The sequence below is a fragment of the Molossus molossus genome, unplaced genomic scaffold, assembly GCF_014108415.1.
Source record: "Molossus molossus isolate mMolMol1 unplaced genomic scaffold, mMolMol1.p scaffold_m16_p_17, whole genome shotgun sequence".
NCBI lineage: Eukaryota > Metazoa > Chordata > Mammalia > Chiroptera > Molossidae > Molossus > Molossus molossus.
The window spans coordinates 1,049,625-1,071,865 of record NW_023425352.1 but is presented as its reverse complement, the minus strand read 5'-3'; the positions used below and the strand labels follow the sequence as shown (position 1 = coordinate 1,071,865).

Below are 22,241 nucleotides of genomic sequence, written 5' to 3'. Positions count from 1 at the left end.
GCCAGTTAGTTTTCTATTTTAACTCAATAATGCCTTTAGTTTTTAAAATTTTTTTTGGTACGTGCCCCTAGTGGGAACTGAACCTGGAACTCTCTGGTCCGTAGGCTGACACTCCAAATGCTGAGCCAAACCAGCCAGGGCCCTTTAGCTCTTTTTATAAACTGATAAAATGTTAGTTTAGCTCCCTGTTCCTACAGTGTTTTGGATTTATTTAGGTACTGATACTTTTTTTTTTTTTTTTTTAATCCTTACTGGGGACGTTTTTCCTTAGAGGAGAAGAGAGAGAGAAACATTGATGTGAGAGAGACACATCGATTGGCCACCTTCTGCACAACCCCGACCAGGGCTGGGGCCCAAACTGCACCCGAGGTATGTGCCCTTGACCGGAATCAAACCCACCACTCTGGTCCGTGGGCTGACGCTCTCACCGCTGAGCCAGACTGGCCAGGGTGGCACGGATGCATTTTGGACGACCTCTTCGGGGTCAGCAGTGCTGATCTTGGCTGTGCTGATTTCAAGGGGAAGTGCCGAGAGACTGCTGCTCTGTGGGGTTCCCAGCCTCAGTCTGCGAGTTCTCCAGAGGGCGACGAGGCGAACGGAGTGGCTCCTGATGTCAGCCCTGTGTAGCAGGGGACGCGTTCTCTTCTTGAATGTAGTTCCCTTAGGAGGACAGTTTGGCAGGAAAAATGAGGAGCAGCTCAAACAATATAAAAATAGGTGATTGTCTTTTGCCATTTTTGTTCATTTTTTCTCCTTCTTTGGCTTATTTTTTCTTCAGGCATCTATATCCCTCTTTCTTCTTTCAACCCCTCTGTGGGGTCATCTCCTCTTCCTTTGGATACTCCTTTCTCCCAGGGCCCGGCGTCCTGGTTAACAGCTGGGCTCTGTCTTGCTTCTGCCTGCCCAGCACCCTGAGTCTGTGCCTGTTGTGTTGGGTGTATGTGGTGGCGCCTGGGACAGTCTGAGCACTTTGGCAGGCGGGCGACCTTCAGGACCCACGTGGGTCTGTTTTCATCAGGTCTCTGTGCCAACTTCATGTGTCATTGCTATGATGTAATTCAATTCAGTATCAAGTAAACTGATGAACGATGTTTTAAAAAATGATTATTTGGTTTAAACGCTTTGAATGCTTTGGATAGACTCAAAGATAAATCATAAATCACTGCCAGATTAGTTGTGAATGCGAGATCTGAGAGAGTTTGGGGTAAAAAAGATCCATAAAGTTCTGGAAGGCTTCTAGGAACCAGCGACCGGAAGTCCCAGTGCAGCATCCTCTGGGGGAGGGCGTGGGCCTGGTGAGCGCCAGGTCGACGTTTAGCTTGAGTTCCCGGCACGTGTGTGTGGTTCCCCCATTCCCAGGAGAGGGCATTTCAGTTAACCCACCAGTGGTCCTGTTTACTTCGAATAAGGCAGCTTTTGCTATAAATGAATCGATAATTTTGCAGATGAAGATCCTCAAGCAAATTGTGATCAGATTGTTTTATCAAGTGAACGTTGCCGCGCTCTGGCGAGCATTCCGTCTTGGCCCGTCCGCACCTCAGAGCCGTTGCGATATCTCTGGGCTCCTAATGCCTGCCTCCTGGCCACCTGGAGGCTAAATCAGAGCCGTGGGTGCTCCCTCGCCCTCCTCCTGGACCCTGGGGTCTCGCTGCGGAACCGGAGCCCAGGTCGGCGTGTCTGCTGCCTGAGTCAGATCCTGCTGCTGGTCTCCTTGCCGGGCAGCGTCTGGCTTCTGAGCCATCTCCGGATACTCGCTCGGGCTGTTCTCTGTAGTTCCCGTGTCTGGCCGTTCATTCTGGATGTCTTGTCACAAATCCCACCCTGGGCCTCACAACAGCCTCAATATATCATCACTGTTTACATGTGTAATTCTGGCTACATCGTGGGAATGTCATCTCTTTCATACATCCTTGAATTCTCCATAATTGGAAGGCTTTTTGTTTTTGTTTTTAAAGAAACCCTTAAATTGAGGCACACTGTATTGTAGAACAGTGCACCGAAGTGTAGAGCCCACGGACACGACAGAGGGAACGTGCCCGTGGGTCCTCTGATTGCTGCTGGAAATGGGCTGTCCCTGCGGTCACTCTGTCAAGGGTCCTAGAGTAGGTGTGGAGGGTCAGAGGCCACCCGGGCTGCTTGTGGCAAACTGAACCAGTGGGCTTGGCTGTTACCCAGTAACCCTTTACTGACGCACGTTGACGTTCGAATGTTACATAGTTTTTACACGTCACAAAGTATTACTCTTTTTACTTTCAACCATTAAAAAATGTCAAGCCCTGGCCGATTTGGCTCAGCGGTGGGAGCGTCGGCCTGCGGTCCAGAGAGACCCAGTTCGGTTCCCGCTAAGGGCATGCACCTCGGTTGCCGTTTGTCCCCGGCCCTGGTTGGTCGTGCGGGTGGCAGCCACTTGATGTGTCCCTTCACATTGATGTTTCTCCCTCTCTCTCTTCCTCTCTCTCCCTCCCGCTCTATCTGAACAAAAAATGGTAAAATGTCCTCAGGTGAGGATAAAAAAAAATGTAAAAGCCATTCTTAGGGTGCAGGCCATACGTAAGCAAGCAGCAGACCTGTTGGGCTCATGTCCATGGAGTATTGACCCTTACTTTACAGTATGACAGCAGCCTACTTTGTTTTATACACATGAAGGTAACACTGTTATCATCTGGCGCGCTCCAGCCGTCCTGCAGTCACAGAGCCCAGATGTCAGGACGGGCGGCGTTGCCGCGGCGTCTCCGGATGCATCCTGCCCAGCTGCGACACCGGAGGACGGGTTTCTGCCTGCACAAACCTCAGCTGTGCCCGTGAGGGGCTGAGCCATGAGTGTCTCCCCAGTGGTGCAGAGACCAGCCACAGAGATGAGTGCTTGATGACCTTCGCTGACTTCCTTTCCTTCTAAACTTTAATTTCCCAGATGTTTAACAGTTTGAAATTATTCTGTGTTTAAAGGATTGTGTAGTATAGTTTATCAGTCATGAAGTAACTCTGTGGTGAGTCCTTTATAGTATTGTAAAAACATTGATTGTCACCCACATGGTGGTTCTTGGAAAAAGCAAATTACAGGGTGGGCAAAACTACACAAAACACAGTCTATTCTTGTTTATTAATTACTGCGTTACTTGTATTACGACTGTACACCTACCTTTGCCCACCCTGGTGTCTGATCCAGCTGGCGCTGAGCAGGCCTGTTCTGAATGCGGCGCCTTGAGGACCCCCCTTCCCTGTTACTGCTGGTGCTGAGCTAGGCGTGGGCCCGAGCGCCAGGGCTCCCGGGCAGCGTGACACTGCGCACCTGTCCTTGAGGTGGGAGGTGGCAGTCCTGGTGAGGGAGCGGAGTCCTGGGTGAGCACCGGTGCCTCCGGGGACAGTGCTTATTGAACCTGGTTCCCCCACCGGGAGAGGCTCAGCCACAGCAGTTGGAAAGCAGTACTGGGACCACCCATACTCTGGCGCGTCGCGTCGCCAGTGAGCAGCGTCTTCCCGTTTGCTCTGTCTTTCCTTTGTGTGTGCGCCTGTGCGGTTCATGCGTGTGTGCCTGCCTGCTCCTTCCGCCCAGTCGTTTGAACAGAGAGCACACGACCCACCCTCAGTGCTCAGCATGGCTCTCCTGGGAACAGGGTGCTCTGAGCTGTGACGCTGCGAGCACTTCGGAAGGAGACGTTCTCGCGATAATGGTCAGATGTGCAGTCAGTGTTCCGCTTTCCCAGCCGTCCCGGCAGCCCATTTTCTTTCTTCCCGCAGTTTGGGGTCTTGTCAGAGGTGATAGAACTTCCGCAGCGTCGCCGTATCGAGGTCAGTGGCTGCTCTGTCTGCTGTTACAACGGTGACAGTTATAGAGAGCTCAGTGTCTCCTCCTCTGACCTCGTCTGGTTACGCACGCTCATGTTCCGGTGAACTGTGGTCACACGCTCCCCAGTGAGGGTCAGGGCTGGGACCTCCCCCCTGCGGCCCTGACTGCGCTGTCCCGTCCCGTCAGAGGCAGTGGCGAGCGTCTCACCTGGTGCAGGTGGGTTCTCCCAGGCTCCTCCACTGGTGCAGCTGCTGCTTCCTCTTTGCAAGTAGTCAGTAATCTTCTTGGGCCATACTTTGAGAAGAAATAGCCTGTACCCCCAACCTTCACCCAGTGATATAATCTCATTTTGGGGTCACAATTTTTTCTGAATATGAGTGTTTTTAAAACATTTAACATTTAAATATTTATTCATTCTCTTAATGAAATGTTGTTGCACATTGGACTATACATCTTTTTCCTTGTAGAATTGAAACATTGATTCCATTCACCAGAAGTCAGAGGTAAACTGAGCTTCCCGGGGGAAGCCGAGTTCAGATGGCGGCCTTGAGCTCTCTGCCTCTGTGGGCTTTCTGAGCCTCGCTGCCCTCGTCTGTAAAGTGGGAGACTCGCCGCCTGTGGGATGACGGTGACGGGCGGCGAGGTGGCCCCTCCAGAGCAGTCAGCGCAGTGTCCTCCCAGCAGCAGCTCCGGCACACCCGCTGACAGTCTTTCTGCCCATCCTGACGTGTGGTCATACTGGGCGTCCCTACTAAGAATTATTGGCTTCACATCACAAAAAGAAAAAAATAAACGTTTGTTTATTTTCTTCTATACAAATTTAGTTGAAAATAGAAGCAACTTCCTGTTTCTGCTCCCAGTGCATCTGGTTCTGGCTTCTAGATGTTTTTACATGCCCTTCCGTTCAGGCCAGATATTTTGCTGAAAGTGCTTTGGAAAGCTCACATTTAGTTCTGTCTCGTGCGGTGCTTTGCAGTCATCTTGTAAGTGCTTCATGCTGTTGTTGTAGGAAGGAGACTCAGGTGCTCACAGAGTGACTGGTCCCCAAGACTGAAGTGAAATACATGGATGAAAGCTCAGGCTGTTTGTTTAATAAATACTCCGTGTGAAGATCAAATGAAGTCAGCAAACATGGGAGCTGTCATAAATCACTGGGGTTGTGTCGGCAGCTCTCAGGAGCCAACCTAAACCATGGACAATTTGAACATCAAATAGAATAACTGCAGTGGATTGAAACACATTAAACATCTTTCGACCCACGAGCTCACAGCAGTTAGAGGAGTTCCCCTCGGGTCTGTGCTGTGCTCCGCCGAGCGTGTGCAGCGCCTGCAGCAGCAGCTGCCGCGCATGCGCCCCACCCAGGCGTAGACCACGCAGGCACCACGCTCAGGCTCTGCGGAGCCGTGACCTGTCAGAGCTGCACTTGCCCACATCTGGAAGTGGGGTTTCAGCTCTGATTTTATTTATGCTCCTTCCAGAGAGTTCTGACATGGTAATTATGCTATTTTGATTTCTCCAAACTGTTACTAGATGTAAAGGTGATGATTGGCTTCTTAAGTTGTAGGATGATGTGTTTTTTTGTGTAAAGTCAGAGGTAGACGCCATTACGGAAGGCGGGTTTGTGGGTTTGCCCACGGACAGCGTTCCCCTCATGCACACGTCTCAAAACTGGGTCCTTTCAAACCTCGCAGAAACATTAGTTCTCACATCGGACGGTTTTCTTGGGTTTTATTATGGGCAGGCGTGGATGAAGTTATAACATTTACAAAGACAGTAGGTACTGCCATCCTGAGGGTCTTCAGGTTCCACTCTAACAACGTGCTTAATCGAGTGTGGGCCAGTGCGATGGTACAGAGGCTGGGTGTCTCAGCTGGGAGGGGTAGCAAACTCTCAGGTTGTCAGCTGAGATTATTTGGTGCTTGTACCATAATACATTCCTCACAGTAAGTTATCTGAAATTCTGAGTGGACTTGATTTGCCCGCTCTGTGAATAACTCTAAGTGAGAAGTGGCTGTGTTTGTTGCAGTGCAGAACTGACGTTGGGAAGGGAGGAGACGGTCTGTCAGTTACTTTCCAGAGGTGTCACATCACCCCTCCCCCACGTCCTCCCCGCAGAGATGTGGGGCTCCTGAGGGCAGTCCAGGCCATGCGGTGTGTGCTCTGCCAGGACTCCTGCTGCTGCACAGTGGAGGGGAGGTTGTCCTTAAACCTGTAGCATTTAAATCACTTGTGATGAATTTTCCATCAGGCACAAAAAGGAATGGTTACCCAAGGTCACCCCTGGGAGGAACAGGAGGTAGCAGCTACCTTCTTATTCCCCTCCAGGGTGTAATCTAACAGACTCTTACGATGAAGGCTTTCGAGCGTTGGAAAACGTTTGCTGGGAAAGTATGATAGCTTTGGTTACAGACACCGTCAGTCAGAGACAGCTTACTGACTGTTAAAGCCGCGTAGTTTTCATAAATTGTTTCCAGCATTTGTTTGACTCAACTTACAAAAGACTGTTAAGCCCCGCCGGTGTGGCTCAAGGGTTGAGAGACGTCCTGTGCACCAAGAGGTGGCTGGTTCGATTCCCGGTCAGGACACATGCCCCGGTTGTGGGCCCATCCCCAGTGGGCGGTGTGCAGGAGGCAGCCAGTCGATGTTCTCTCTCAGCATTGTTTCCATCTCTCCCTCTCTCCTCTTCTCTCTAAAATCAATAAAGGAAACACACACACAAGAAGAATATTGAGAAGTAAAGGTGCTGATCTGCTTCTGTCGGGTCCAGGTCCTAGACGACTCTGATTAGGCTGGTCTTTGTGCACAGAGCACAGAACGTGGGGCATTGCTGATACTCTGCAGCTGTTCAGTCTTTTTTTAGAGAGAGAAGAAGGAAGATGGAGGTAGAAACATCCATGTGAGAAACATGGATCAGCTGCGTCCTGCACGCCCCCCACTGGAGATCAAGCCCATGACCCGGGCATGTGCCCTGACCGGGAATTGAACCAGTAAACTCTTGGTGCACAGGATGTCGCTCAATCCACTGAGCCACACCGGCCGGGCCAGGTGTTCAGTTTTAATGTACGACTTTAGTGTGAGAATTTTAACGGAAAAAGAATATTGAGGTTAAACTTCTAATTTTGACTTTGCTGGTAACTGGCCTTGAGTCACTTGACTTTCCTCTTGCTGCACCCTTGCTTCAGTAGTGAGATGAGACCAGAGACTGCCGAGGGGGTGCAGCTCTTCTAGTTTTAAGATGGTCTGATTTTCTGTTGCTAGAGAACAGTTTGGCACAAGCGAGTTTAGTTCAGTGCGCGTTTGGTAAGTGCACATGGAGTCCAGTCCACGCGAGGACTCCTGCCCTTGACTTCTCAGGGCTCCGGGGGTGCGAAGAAGCGCGGGGTGGCTGGGAAGTGAGCGAAGCGCAGCGTGGAGCCGACCCCCCCACAGACTGCGCACCTTCCTGGAGCAGGTCTCCGCAGAGCCCCCGGTTCCCGGACACACCCCCAGTTCCCTGAGGACACCAGCCTGGGCCTCCCAGTCTCAAGCAGGTTTCCCACGCGCTGGGCCCGTCTTCACTCGCGTGCTGTATGCAATGTGCTTCCGCAGGGTTATCTGCTTGAGGCCCAGAGAACCGGACTGGGCGGGTCTGGGCCGGCCCAGGGCCTGAGCAGGAGCTGGGGGTGGTCGGTGTGTGATGACTGCCTGCTGGCTCGCAGGAAGGCGCACAGGGTGATTCTACCTGAGGGTGGGGAGGAGTAGTTGGTAGTGAGGTGAAGCCAAGTCAAAGGAAATCTGTTTCAAAGGTGCAGTAGGCATTCAGACCAGACGAGCAGTCGCTCAGCCGGCACAGCCTGGCTCAGACCAGGCACTTCAGGGCGCTGGCTGGGGCAGGAGGAGGCCGAAGGCGTCCTGTGCCCCGCAGTCAGGCAGCGCTGCTCCCAGACCAGGGAGCAGGGGCTGTGAAGCCACAGGCTCTGCGGACACAGCAGGGAGCACGTGCCCGCAACACTGTCACCTTAGGAACACACGGGCTCTTGTGACTAGTAAGGTCTAAGCTCATGTCAGAGTGAAGGGATCCCTCGCGGCTTCCATCTCATCAGCTGCAACTCAGGTCCCAGGCCTCGGACACTTGTACCTTACGAAGCGTTCGTCCTGCTGGACTGTAGATATGGGGAGCCAGGGAGGGTTGGTAGGGAGTTTGGGGAGGGATGAGGACTCAGGGAGAGCGCGGAGTCAGCCTCTCCTCTCTGTCCGTGGGTCCCTGCAGATGCGGAGCCAGGACCCAGGTGCTGTTTCCCAGCAGGAGGCTTTGCGTCCTTGTGGCAAAGGCCAGATTCGGTGCACACAGGAGTTCACTCACATATTTGATCTCTGGCAGAGAGAGAGACGTTGAATTTTACTTTCCATCTTTTCTTTCATTAGTCTCTGTCTTCATCGCGCGTCCAACTTCTCCTTTATCCTTTTCAGCTTACGACCCTTCAGTTTGAAATTAAATTTGGGCTGACAGTTGGCTCCCTGAATCTTTTCTTAACAAGCTTTCTTTGTATTTTCCAGAAGAAAAAGATTGACCCAGGATTTCCAAAATAAAAGCAAAGATTGTGATTAAAACCAAATTAGAATCTTCATTCACTAATAGTAAAGTAAACAGGCCAGTCTTAAGGAAGCTTTAGAGTAAGTCCTGGGCCTTGGCGAGCCTTTGGATTTTAATGAAAGAAACACAGAATACCATCACTTTAGTTTGTCAGTGGAAAAAGTATGTATTTTTAAGTTTTCAAAGCTTAGCAGCACATGGCACGCATCTGCCGGCGTTCAGAACCCGGGAGCGCAGCGGACTCAGATGGTCCTCCTGGTCCCGGCTCACCTCCCCAGCTGAGCCGGGCACAATCCAAACACAGTTTCTGAAAACAGAGCCGCTCAAGTTACTTCTCAAGCACTCTCCTGGGGACGGACAAGTCAGGCTCTGTTTATGTAATGGAGTCAGGGGGCAAAGGTCTGCCCAGTGCTGGGTGGACAGTCCCGCTGGTGTGTCTTTCAGGGAGAAGCCCGAGTGTGATGGCCCTGATTCCTTCCCGCCTTCCCGCCTCCCCGGAGGCAGAGCCACTTGGACGCATTGTTTCGAACTGTGCTGCCCGTGTGGTGTTGGAGCTTCTTCTGAATGTGGTGTTGGAGCTTCTTCTGAAGCAGTTACTTTTCGTAAAGTCAGTAGTTTGTCTAGACTCTGGGATACCTTGTAGCAGTTTGACCTGATAAAAGAGTCTTCCTTTTTGTTCAGTGCTGCTGGCTCGCTCTCTCCTCTCTCTTTAAATAATATTGTCTTTTTAGTGTTCTTACATTTTAATTTAACTTGAACTTTCAAAACAAACTGCTGGTTCATCCTTTTCTCACATACTCATGAAATCCTTCGTATCTTTCAAAATATTTATAAAGTATTCTTGAGAGTGAAATCTCATAAAGATCTTTGCTGCAGGACCAGAGTTCAAAGGAAAGTTCGTTTGGTTTTAATTTGAAAACTGTAAAAACAAAATACCCTCAAAATGGCAGGGTGTGAATCAGTAACTTCAATTTTATTGCCGTCAGCCAAGCCCATCCCCAGATGTTTCCAATTAAAAGCCAAGAATGCTCACTGGGTGAATATTATATGAAAGCATTTCTTTACTCCTCTCTGGTTTTCTTTTTTTCTGAGAAAAATAACAGTCTTAAGTCCTTTAACTTTAATTAAAGCAGTAACTTCTCATTTGCATGTTGTTTAAACTTATATGAAGAAAATGTAACATTCAGAGAGAATTCTTACACGTCAGATCTGCAAACATATATAACCCTGGGTGCATAGGCTTTTGCAGATGTCTTATAAAGGCCAAAAAGAAACATTTAAAAAATGTCAAAGCCGTTTTGAAATTAAAACCGTGTATTTCTGGATTTACTATAATCAAAGAGTAGAACTTTTAAGACTGAATTTGTGTTAAGGGGTAGTCATTTCAATGCTTTCTTCAGGATTGTTCCAGGGGAATCTCCCGTTATAATGTGAGTAAGAAGTATTTCTCTCATGTTTGATCAGTTGTCGTAAGGAGTACTTCTGTGGGCATCTGGAAAGATGTAATGAGATGAAAGAAACCAGAGTGTGATCTCAAAACCACAGGTTTCATAGCATTCCTCCAGACAGCACCAGCTTACAGCAGGGTTCACTCGGGAACCTGAAAGTTGCTTCCCGTACATCGTTGTGTATTAAGAAGAAAGTTACCTGCTGGTAGTAAATTTGAATAGATGGATGTCGGTATTTGTTCAAAGAAGAGACGGACTTACTCTTTGTCAGTGAGCTGACCTCACCGTGGAGTGGCAGCTGAAGATACACTTACTTTTGAAGCTTCCACAGACGGTGGACACAGGAGCACACACTGATCTGTGGAGCTGGAGCAGTTGTTTCTCATTTCGTTTCCTGTTTGGAGGAGTTTTGACGAACGTGTTTGGGAGCTCGGAAGACAGCTCTGCAGATCTTGGATCTGTGTTCGCTTTTGGTAATTGCCTTATTTTCCCAACCATGGTGCTCCTCGGACTTGGGCTCCCTGCAAAAGGCAGCTCTTCTGAGCAGTCACAGGACAGGCTGCCGCCTCGCCAGCATGTCTGCCGACAGTCTGCCTGGGCCTAGCCGCCTGCTCGGTGCCGTGGCCCGGGCCGCCTGCCTGGTGACCTGCCCTGCCAATCTTTTCGGTGCCGTGGCCCGGGCCAAGGCACTGCCATCGTCCCGTGGCGCCCTCTGCGTCAGCTCCGGCTGTGGAAGCCGCTGGAGCACAGCCCCCACGGGCTCGCTCCTGCCCGTCCCGGCGTGCAGACCCCCGTGCGTGCTGAGCGGCATTGTGATCTTTAAGGTTTTTGGAAGTTATTTTGAAAATGCTGTAAAGAATCATGAGTATCGTGGCCCAGCTGGTGTGGCTCAGTGGTTGAGCGTCAACCCTGCACCAAGAGGTTGCTGGTTCAATTCCTGGTCACGACACATGCCCAGGTTGTGGCCCGATCCCCAGTGGGGGGCATGCAGGAGGCGGCCAATCCATGTTCTCTCTCATCGATGTTTCCATCTCTCCCTTCCTCTCTCTCTCTCACATCAATAAAGAAGAAAAGAATTATGAGTATTATAAAGTTTAAGTATAGAAAGAGAATGATGATCGCGAGTCTAGTTCCGAGTTTATCACTACAGCTACTTGGTCTGTTCTGTCTGGACAGTAGACACGATGTCTGAGTTCGTTACTTTCTCGAGATGATGAAAGTTAACTGAGACGTGCAGAGTTGCCGTGAGCTCTGTTCTCACAGATGCGGGTACAGCTCGCACTGCTCCACTGCAGTCGGCTGACAGGCCTTTCCCTCTCGCAGTTCCCCCTTTTCGGAACATGAGACTTAGCATGACAAACGAGGCTTTTCTTCACAAGAAAGTGTGTGCGCGTGAAATGAGGAGAGAGTCTCGGCTTCGAGGAGCGAAGCGCAGGACGTGAAGCAGTGTTTCCAGCCTGCGTGTGAGAACCCTTTTACTCCACTGACTCCGAGGCATGTCTCACACTCCAGGGTCGATCCTGGGTGGACTCCTCCGGGGCAGCTGTCCGTGTGCCGTGAAGATGGCAGGGCTGCGCCATGAACACATACTCCACAGATGCTGACGGGCTCACCGGAGTGGTGTAATGTGCGGGACCGCATGTTCAGTGGCGTCCACTGTACGTGGAGAAGGACATAGGACATGGGTGGGTGGAGTGTGCTGGGATCGCTGTTAACTCGTACCAGTTATTTACTGAGCAGGTTTGGGGATATGTCAGCAAACGCACCGGACTAGAAGTGCTCTGATTTCTACATTCTAGTTTCCGTGTCTAGTTTCCTATAGACACAGAAAATGAGTTAATTAATAGGAACGTTATAAGGAGATAAGTCCTATGGAAGAAAAAAATAGCAGGTGGGCTTCACCAAGGAGGTGACCTTTGAGCCAGAACTTCCAGTGGGTGACAGAGTTAGCCATGGGAACACCGTCAGACCAGGATGAGACGGCCAGTGAGAAGGGACGTGGGCAGGCCTGATGCATTCATCCCAGGAGCAAGGAGGCCGTGAGGCTGAGTGGACGATGGCCAGGGGCACGAGGGGAGAGCAGGACAGGCCAGAGGGGCCTCTCAGCTGGTCTTGCCTTGGCATTTGCGCTACCTCAGACAGAAGCGTGGTCGTGTCGGCCAGTATTCCTTCGATACTAGTGCCAGGAGCTTGGGGACAGAGGGCTTGGGGGTTCTGCTAGTAGGGAAGGGTTTCTGTTTAGAAGGATGAAAATACTATGATCATATTTTAGTTTTTTCCTCTTTTTTTGGGGGGGGTGTAGTGTAATTTGTATTTTACAGATAGTCTCAGTGGTTTTCTTTAAAGAAAATAAAACCATTGAATACTGTGGTCATGCTCTGAGCAAACGTCCAGTCTTCTGTGCAGCTCAGTGTGGGGCTGTGTCTGCCCTGTGCCCAGCCCTGTCACATGGGAGCCAAGTGGCTGGTGGTGGAGACACACCTGGCTGAAGTTACGTCCCTTTCAGGACTTTGAACAGAGGGTCCTTCCCCACCAGAAGCTCATTGGTAGTGAAAAGCATGTGTCTCTGTCTGTGTTCAGGCTTTTGGAAGACAGGGTCACCCTTTCCACGCCCCTGAGGTGCACCCGCCTGCCCTCTGCTGTAGCTCCCCCTTCAGGTGCCTGGTCCTGAGATGGGGGGTCTTCTGCGGGGTTGGCCAGATTGAAAGGACGCTGGAAGAAGTTGTGAGTTAAGCCCTGTCAGACCACGTTTTAAAACTCAGTACTTTATAAATCTGTGGTCACTCAGATTTCTTATTTACCAAAAGTCAAGCACCCTAGGAAAGAATTACTCTGCTTTTACCTAATTGTTCCAATATGAATGGGTGTACTTAGAGGTTAATTAAATACTTTTTCTTCTGAACACAGGAAGGTGTGTCCAAACCCTCAAGTAATTACGTTCTCGACACAGACGTTTCCCATTTCTCACAGGAGCTGAGCGGGCAGGTGGCTTCCGATGCTGTGTCTCTAGCTGTGTGATGCGCTCCAGTCAGAGCCCTGGGCCAGCTGAGTGTGTGCGCGCTGGACCAGGGGCCGCTCCCAGCGCTTCCTCTCGCGTCCTCCCTGCGGCTTCCCGTGGCCCGAGAGGGGGCGCTGTGATCAGCCTGCGCCTGGGAGAAAGCGATGAATTAGAAATCTTATTTTGATGATGAGCAGAAGTTAAAATGGGTGTATTTATGGTTTTCCAATGAGGTGAACTAAGTGTTTGGAGAGTTAAGAGCGAACTGTCTGGCCCATTGTTCTGAGCAAATATGGCCTTGAAAGAGCGTCGTGCGTGCAGGGACTTGGGGCGTCTGCGCAGCCACTCTCGGTGTGTTTTCCTGGGATGTCCTCCGGGCTGTCTGCCAGCGGACTGAGCCGTCTAGAGACACCTTGGTCCATCTCTGTTTCCAGTGCCTGATGCTGTTCCACAGTGAGGATGCCGTTAATCTTCATTGACTATTTCTTTAATTGTCTAGTTTTTTTAAAAGATGTTTGTCCTGATTTTAGACAGGGGAAGGGGGAGGGAGAGAGAAGCATTAATCTGCTGCCTCCTGCACACCCAGGTTTGTGCCCTGGGGCACCCTCTCCTTGTGCAGGAGTCCGCCCCTTGGTTGAGCCACGCCAGCTACGGTGACCGCCTACTTCTTACTGTCAGCAGACACCGGGTTCAGGTGGAGTGGGTGCCTCTGCATATCCTCCTGGAACGCAGTTGTGCTAACCCGGAGGTCTCTCGCTGCAGCCTGATCGCCCTGCCCTACCCCCCCCCCCCCCCCATTGATCTGTGTGATGCAGCCAGTCTGCAGTCAGCTCCCAACCTTAGAAGATGGTGTCATATAATGTTCGGGTTTTTGTTTTTGTTAACTTAAGATGATACATGTATTTTTTTTTACTAGACATGTTTGGGATTCTCTTCTGTTATGCTCTGCCATCACAGTAGAGAAGGGACATCGTTCTATTTTATTACTATTTCCTTGTTCAGAAAAGTGATATTTTTTGTATATTAAATACAGTCTTAGAATAATTAAGCAAGAAGAGCCAGAAAATTTTGCAAGTAGCTGTGGGCAGGGGGAGGTCTAGCAGGTACTGAGCACCTAACACTTGCTGAGGGCACCGCATGGCCACTGACCGGCCAGGACAGCGGACATAGCCGAAGGCGCTGTGTGCGCCATGGCACTTAGTGAGTCATCAAAAAGACTTTTAAATCGGGGTAAATGACGGTTGTTCAGAAAATGACACTGAGGCCGTTTGGTAAACATCTGAAAGAAATTAGGTGGGATCCTTTTTTCTACCTTACACCAAAATAAATTCCAGATGGAGGGTAAATGTTAAATTATGAAACCATAAAAATACTAAAAAACGATGAAAATGTTTTTATAATATTCGAATGATAGTGGCCTTTTAAATTATATTGGAAGACGCAGACGCCATTTTACAACAGGATCTGTTTTGCCGCGTAGATTCCACGTGACAGCGCAGCGGCGAGGCCACGGGCACAGTCCCGGGGGAGCCACGTGCTTCACAGACGCAGGGCTGATCTCCGTTATGCTGCAGAGTTTTAATTAATAAGAGCAGAAACACAAGACCACCATGGGCCCACTTTACAGACAAGGAAAAACACATTTCTTTAAATATATGGAAAGATGCACAAAGCAAATGAACAGTCCTTTCTCCCCTGGGCCAAGGTCAAGTCAGTGGTGCAGTGTCGGTGAGCACGTGGGGTCCGTTCGCGCCCGTCGCTGCCCCTGGGACTGTGCGGAGGCGCTGGAGCACGGCCCGCCCCCTGCCCGCTGTTCATTCCACATTCCGGTCACAGATGGGAGACGTAGAAGAATGTCTGTTCCCAGATGGTTATACCATTCTAAACCAGCAGTCTCCAGTTCGGGATAGTCCAAATCTTTGCCCAAACTTGTTTTTCAGACGTGTTTGTGTTGTTAAAGTTAAGTATGTATGAAAAGCTTGATTTCACAGATAAACGTTGTGTGTGTATTATAGTATTATAAATTTATACTGACGGAGTGTAGTGAACACGCACGTCCACCAGTCACCGCGAGTGAGCAGACCCACACTCTGGGCGTGGCCCAGGCTTGTGTGAGGCTGCGCAGCGGCGGTGTGGCCACATGCCGACCCGCGCAGAGCACTGCTTGCCAGTGGTGACCCTTGGGTGCAAATATGTCGCCTACAGTTGTGTAAGTGTGATATTTATTTATTTTGGTGACATTACTACAGTGTCTTTTCCAACATATGGCCTATTTGCTAAAATTTTTCGAAATAACAGTGAATCAATAACAAAAAAATAACCTATCAATTTAATTAAAAGCAAATATTGGTTAAAAACATTTCAAAATTAGCAGGATGTTACATACAGACCGGAAATTTTGTTTGTTAAATCCGAAGTCCATTGAATCGAGGTCTGCAGACGCAAGGGTGGGCTGGGTTAGCGGAGAGGATGGCGCTGCATCATAAGATTTCCTGGAACCTTTGCTGTATTGCGCTTCCAATGAATTACTAATTTAAAGAGCCCTGTATCCTGGCAGACGCGTGTGGGCCACCTGGAGCTGCCCTTGCGGGTGACCGCGCCTGCTCCAGGGCAGCGAGACATCACACCACAGTGACCACCCCGGAACTCAGCCGGGCGGGGCCTGGTCTTTTCTGGCACACTGGCTCTCTTGGCCAGCAAGCACCCCAGCACCCCATTTCATGGAGAAGGTGTGATGTATGCGCCTCCCAGAGTCTGACCCGACCCGCCTTTTCCGTCTTGCAGAGACTGCCCTTGCCTGCTGCCCAGAGCTGTGCCAGGCCCAGGCCTGCATCCCTGTCCCTGCCGTCGCTCCACCCAGGTCATGCGTGTCCTTTCAGCCTGTCCTGGGCCTGCTCGTGTTGTCCCCAGTAAGCTCCTGTCCCGGGCCTGCCCGTGTTGTCCCCAGTAAGCTCCTGTCCCGGGCCTGCCCGTGTTGTCCCCAGTAAGCTCCTGTCCCGGGCCTGCCCGTGTTGTCCCCAGTAAGCTCCACCTTCGGGGGACCCTCCCAGTCTCCCAGGAATTAGCTTGTCGACGCACATTTCACGTAGTCTCTCCATCAGCTTAGGACTTCTGAATGCTCTGAATCTGGGGAGACTCGGAGCTCACTTTACGTCTGAGGGGTGCAGCTGTAGTGGCCAGCAGAGCGCGCACCAATACAGAACCCCACTGCACTGCGCCCTCCAGCCACGGTGCTTCTCAGGCTGCGTCCTTCGTTGTTGTGAGAGCAGTTCCATTGCTCAGCAGTGTCTTCTCGAAAGGGAGGTGGCGGGAATAGGAAATAGAGGGTCACGTGACAGGCGTGAGCGTTCTGCAGTGAAAGGCTTGCTTCTGGTTTTATGTTTGCATGTGTTTACTAGGTGATGATGTAAAATGTATTTCTCACTCTGTGTTATAGCAAAAATGTGAAAAACATGGTCCAGGTATTAACTCTGTAATGAATTTTAAAATTTAGAGAAAAGACATTTTGAATTTTAGCTAATTTTGAAATTTCTGAAAATTTTCACTAAGTGTTGTCCACCAAATTACCTTTAGGTGAATGATTTTTTTCCCCCTTCAGCACCTTTATATAGTCTTTTTTAGATTTGGGGTACATGATTGGCTAAGTATGTGAATCGTTTTCTCTAAAATAGAAAAAGTGTGAGGACGCTGTAGAGGGCTGCTGGCCCGCAGTGTGTTCAGGCCTCGGGCGGCATCTGTCCGTACAGGCCTCGGTCGGCATCTGTCCGTTCAGGCCTCGGTCGGCATCTGTCCGTTCAGGCCTCGGTCGGCATCTGTCCGTTCAGGCCTCGGTCGGCATCTGTCCGTTCAGGCCTCGGTCGGCATCTGTCCGTTCAGGCCTCGGTCGGCATCTGTCCGTTCAGGCCTCGGTCGGCATCTGTCCGTTCAGGCCTCGGTCGGCATCTGTCCGTTCAGGCCTCGGTCGGCATCTGTCCGTTCAGGCCTCGGTCGGCATCTGTCCGTTCAGGCCTCGGTCGGCATCTGTCCGTTACAGGCCTCGGTCGGCATCTGTCCGTACAGGCCTCGGCGGCATCTGTCCGTTCAGGCCTCGGGCGGCATCTGTCCGTTCAGGCCTCGGTCGGCATCTGTCCGTTCAGGCCTCGGTCGGCATCTGTCCGTTCAGGCCTCGGGCGGCATCTGTCCGTTCAGGCCTCGGGCGGCATCTGTCCGTTCAGGCCTCGGGCGGCATCTGTCCGTCACGGCCTCGGTCGGCATCTGTCCGTTCAGGCCTCGGTCGGCATCTGTCCGTACAGGCCTCGGTCGGCATCTGTCCGTACAGGCCTCGGTCGGCATCTGTCCGTACAGGCCTCGGTCGGCATCTGTCCGTTCAGGCCTCGGTCGGCATCTGTCCGTTCAGGCCTCGGTCGGCATCTGTCCGTTCAGGCCTCGGTCGGCATCTGTCCGTTCAGGCCTCGGTCGGCATCTGTCCGTACAGGCCTCGGTCGGCATCTGTCCGTTCAGGCCTCGGGCGGCATCTGTCCGTTCAGGCCTCGGGCGGCATCTGTCCTGTCCGTTCAGGCCTCGGGCGGCATCTGTCCGTTCAGGCCTCGGGCGGCATCTGTCCGTTCAGGCCTCGGGCGGCATCTGTCCGTTCAGGCCTCGGGCGGCATCTGTCCGTACAGGCCTCGGGCGGCATCTGTCCGTTCAGGCCTCGGTCGGCATCTGTCCGTTCAGGCCTCGGTCGGCATCTGTCCGTACAGGCCTCGGTCGGCATCTGTCCGTACAGGCCTCGGTCGGCATCTGTCCGTACAGGCCTTGGTCGGCATCTGTCCGTTCAGACGGCCCCTGGAACTATGTTGACAGGCCCAGAGCTACCAGCTGAGTCCACAAAGTGAAAATTTGTGACTAAGGATGATGAAATTTTATTTTGGAAAGTAAGTTTGCTTTATATATGAATTACAATGCTCTCACATATGCAAAGAAATTTTCCTGTGTTATTAACTAGCTTTTAAAAGACAACTTGATTTTAAAACTGGGCTTATTTAGCAATCAGCTCAGCAAGAATCACTTCTTCCAAATGGACACAGGCGTCCTGGATGGCCCTGTGTTACATCAGAGAGCCTCTGAGTTGCAGGTGCACCCCTGAGGTGGGAATCATTCCTGGTAGAATCATCTGGTATTTACAGTAATGCTGTTTCTGGTTGACTTCATTTACATTTGTCATTTAAACCTTTCCTGGCCCAGCCGGTGTGGCTCAGTGCTTGAGTGTTGACCCATGCACCAAGAGGTCACAGGTTCAATTTCCAGTCAGAGCACATGCCTGTGTTTTGGGCTCGATCCCCAATAGGGGCTGTGCAGGAGGCACTGAGTCAATGTTTCTGTCTCACATTGATGTTTCTCTCTCCCCTCCTTTTTCTAAAATCAATACAAATATATTTTTAAAAAATTTAAAACGTTTTCTGGAACTCTGGAGCCTTGAGGAAGTTATTATGTTAGTAATGCCTGTGCCTTTTCTCCTCATGTCTCTTTAGGGTCATTATAGACCTTCTGATCTCTTGTGTCCTGAGACGTATGTCTGGGTACCCATCGAACAGTGCCTGCCTTCCCTTGAGAACTCCAAGTACTGCCGTTTCAACCAGGACCCTGAAGCAGGTATGTGTGGAGCAGGGCTTGATGGGAATCGTTGGCTTTGTTTATAGAGTCCACGTGGCTGTGACTCCCAGCAGGGTCTAGATCGTGTTCTGTATGTAGTAGAGTGCACATGGGTGTGCATGCATGTGAGTGGAGGGACCCCACCCCCATAGCACTTAGTAGGGAGTTTGCAGACGGAGCAGAACCCCGTGTGTGTGAGTGGAGGGACCCCACCCCCATAGCACTAAGTAGGGAGTTTGCAGACGGAGCAGAACCCCGTGTGTGTGAGTGGAGGGACCCCACCCCCATAGCACTTAGTAGGGAGTTTGCAGACAGAGCAGAACCCCGTGTGTGTGAGTGGAGGGACCCCACCCATAGCACTCAGGGAGTTTGCAGATGGATGGAGAACCCCGTGTGTGTGAGTGGAGGGACCTCACCCCCATAGCACTTAGTAGGGAGTTTGCAGACAGAGCAGAACCCCGTGTGTATGAGTGGAGGGACCCCACCCCATAGCACTCAGGGAGTTTGCAGATGGATGGAGAACCCCATGTGTGTGAGTGGAGGGACCCCATCCACAGCACTCGGTGAGGGGTTTGTAGACGGAGCAGAACCTTGTGTGTGTGACCGCCCACTGTGGCTCTGTTGACCAGGCTGCCCTCTGCTCCGGTGGGGGTTGCGTGCAGTTGCTGTGTGTCTCCCCCAAGCGCAGTTCTGGGTGCTGAGCTGTGTGTTCCTTGGACCTTCTGGTCCCAGCCCCCGCAGGGATGCTCAGTGCACACTTTTTCAGGACGCAGATGGTGCTCTGCTAGCCGCCTGCGGTCTGAGTCTGGGACGGGGAAGCACTGGGAAGGCCGGGGCGGGGGAGGTTAGTAAATGGACAGATCAAATGGGAAGACGAGGAGGCAAAAACATGTAGTCATTTCTTCTGTTCTGAGATGTGCATTTTTCTTCACAAATCAGGTTTTTTGTTATAAAATATTGGTTTCTGTATCATTGTATTTTGTTACCTTCAGCTGTTAGGAAATCAAGATGCCTAAGAACCCGATGGACAGGGCCGTAGGGGCTCACCTGACTCAAGCCCGGCTCCCCAGGTTCTTTAGATACTTGGGTTGCAGGCACCTTAAACTGTCGGTCTAACTCACCATTTCCTTCTCAGTAAAGTGACAACCTATCAAACGAACAGATTTATGTTCCAAAGAAATGCCAGCTTTGACTGTCAGTTTACAGTCAGGCTGACAGCCGAAGGCAGTTGTATGTCCCAGGAGGGCGCTTGCCCACCTGTCCTCTCTCCTCCAAGAGCAACTGTCCTTCCTGCTTCTCTCTTGTCGGGTCAGAGCCAGTTTCTTACGGTGGAACCTCTCGGCGTCATTCCATGTTCCCACGGGAGAGTGGTCTTTGTGTGTTCCTCCCAGCTGGTACCAGTGATCTCATTGGTTCTGACTCCCAGGCTTCTGACGGTCCTACTTTTTGTTTCTCCTTTTTGATCTGCTCTGACAGTTGCTTCTCTTCTGAGTGTAAATCAGAGATCAAAGCGGCCACAGGCCCCTGGTCTCAGAGCGTTGGAGAGGTGTCTAAGTGGCGTTGGAGAGGTGTCTGAGTGGTTCCGTGCATGTGTGGACATTCATGTCAATAGATTTTTAATTCATTTTCCAGAGTAAGACTAATGAAGCATTTCATGGCAAAGAAAAAGGTAAATCTCATGCTGACTGGTTTCTGTCACCTGCATCCCCCACCCCCACCCCCCACGAGCTTGCCCCTCCCCTGGGCTGCTGAGTGGGCGCTGAGTGATGCTGGCTCCAGTGGGGGCATCACTGCTCGGAACTCTTCATGAAAACGAGAGGAGTGAATATTTTTTGAAAATAGTGATTTGAAGTGTTAAAAAAAAAAACTCAACTTAAGTAAACTTGAAAGATCTTACTGACTTTATTCATTGATTCGTGAATCGGCAGCATCCCATCCAGCAGGTGCAAAGGAGCTCGGAGGAGCTGCAGGTGCTGGAGGACGTGGGTAGTCAGCAGAGGGCGGGACGGAGTCACGCCAGCAGGGAGCGGGTGGTTTGTGGCCAGGTCGCTTTCTCCAGGGGCGTCGGCCTGCCAGGCAGCTTGCCTCAGCAGTGCTGACCAGTAATTCCGGACAGACTGGTTCAGGAGTCTGTCCCTGCGCAAGGCCGATACTTTGAGTTAGGTATCAAGTCTCGGTTCGCCGACGAGGGCTTAGCACAGGGACTCTGTTTGGGCCTGTCGTCTCCTGCTTCACAGAAGAAAGGAGACCCTTTTCCACAGGCTGGATCTCTGGAACGTTCAGGAGAGCACCATACAGTGTCATCAGTATCGAATGTCCCAATCCAGACACTGCGAAGTCAGACGCACGTCCTGTGGTGTCAGGAAATTGAAATGCAGTTCTGTGCTGGAGCGCACTGAGCATGCTGGGACCGTCACCCGAGGTTCCGATGGCCCTGAGACGCTGTCCTCCTCTCTGGGGCCAGCTTTCCTTTTCCTGACCCAGACTGGCCGAGAGGCCACGCGGAGCTGAGTGCGGGCAGTGTTGTCCGTCAGCATGGTGCTTCCCCTAAGTCGGAGCTCTCCTTCCTGTCTTCGCCAGTTAGAGGGCTGTGCAGAGGCACAGCCGCCACATGTGTCTGAGGAACACCGGCCCGGCTGCAAGGCGCATCGTGGCCACGTGCAAGGAGACCCATTCCCCTCCCTGGGCGCTGGGAGCCTCTGGGAGCTTCCTTCCCCTCCCGCCACACACAGCTCGTCGATTTTGGTCCTGTGGTGGTTTCTCAACTGGGAAGGCTGGCTGACGATAGAAACTTGTGTTTACTGCTTTTAAAGTCCTACGGGGAGGAGCTGACACACTGAAGTAACCTGGAAAATACTAAAGAAATCAATTTTGTTCATAAATAGGTCTTTTGTTTTTCAATTCAGGACCTCTGCCTACTCCAAAGAAAAAGTTTCAAAGTTTCTCAATTATGTTAAAGTAGAAGTATTTAGATTGCTTCTATTTTATTTTATTTTTCCCTTTATTGATTTTAGAGAGAGAGGAAGGGAGAGGGAGAGAGAGATAGAAACATGGATGAGAGAGAACATCAATTGGCTGCCTCCTGCACGCCCCCCACTGGGGATCAGGTCCACAACCTGGGCATGTGCCCTGACCGGGAATCAAACGGTGACCTCTTGGTGCAGGGTCGACGCTCAACCACTGAGCCGCACTGGCTGGACCTTTTAGATTGCTTTTAAATTGATAGTTGGATCTGGACAGATTTTAAATAAAATAATAATAATTTTTATTGATTTTAGGGAGGGGTGGGGAAAGAGATTTCTTATTCCACGTATTCGTGCATTCATTGGTTGCTTATATGTGCCCTGACTGGGGATCGAACCCACACTTTGGTGTATCAGGATAACACTCTAACCAACTGAGCTACCTGGCCAGGGCAGATACATTTTAAAATGTCTTCATCAGAGTCACCTCTTACCTCTTTTTAAGAATTATTTAAAAAAATACTTACTGGGAACACCAGTAGAAAACGTGTCCAAATGCATCACCCTACTGAGAAGATCGGAGGGCCCGCGGCCTGCGCCGTGGCAGCACTGCCCATGTGTCTGCGCGCCTTCCTTCTTTCTCTGTGCGCGTCCCTGTGTGTGGTTTTTCTGTTTTTTAAATGAAGATGATAATCATGCTTTGTGCTTTTGTTTGTACTGAAGTCTCTGTGTCGTTGGAGGACCTACTGTTCAAGTTCAGACCCGTCCGCATGTGATAGGGATCGTAGCTTTCTGAGCGCACCTTGTCTGTTGCTGGCAGGCCGCGTCTCTGTTTCTTCAT

The 22,241-nt window shown here is 51.0% G+C and overlaps 1 protein-coding gene across 11 annotated transcripts in view; it reads left to right on the top strand.

Annotated features, from left to right (window-relative positions):
• Positions 1–22,241, top strand: part of ATE1 (arginyltransferase 1) — a 99,576-nt gene that overhangs the window by 53,164 nt on the left and 24,171 nt on the right. For all 11 annotated transcript variants that reach the window (XM_036264882.1, XM_036264881.1, XM_036264888.1 and 8 more), the window contains one exon: positions 18,317–18,437. In XM_036264882.1, the coding sequence (XP_036120775.1) occupies positions 18,317–18,437 (121 nt within the window). The remainder of the gene's footprint in view (positions 1–18,316; positions 18,438–22,241) is intronic.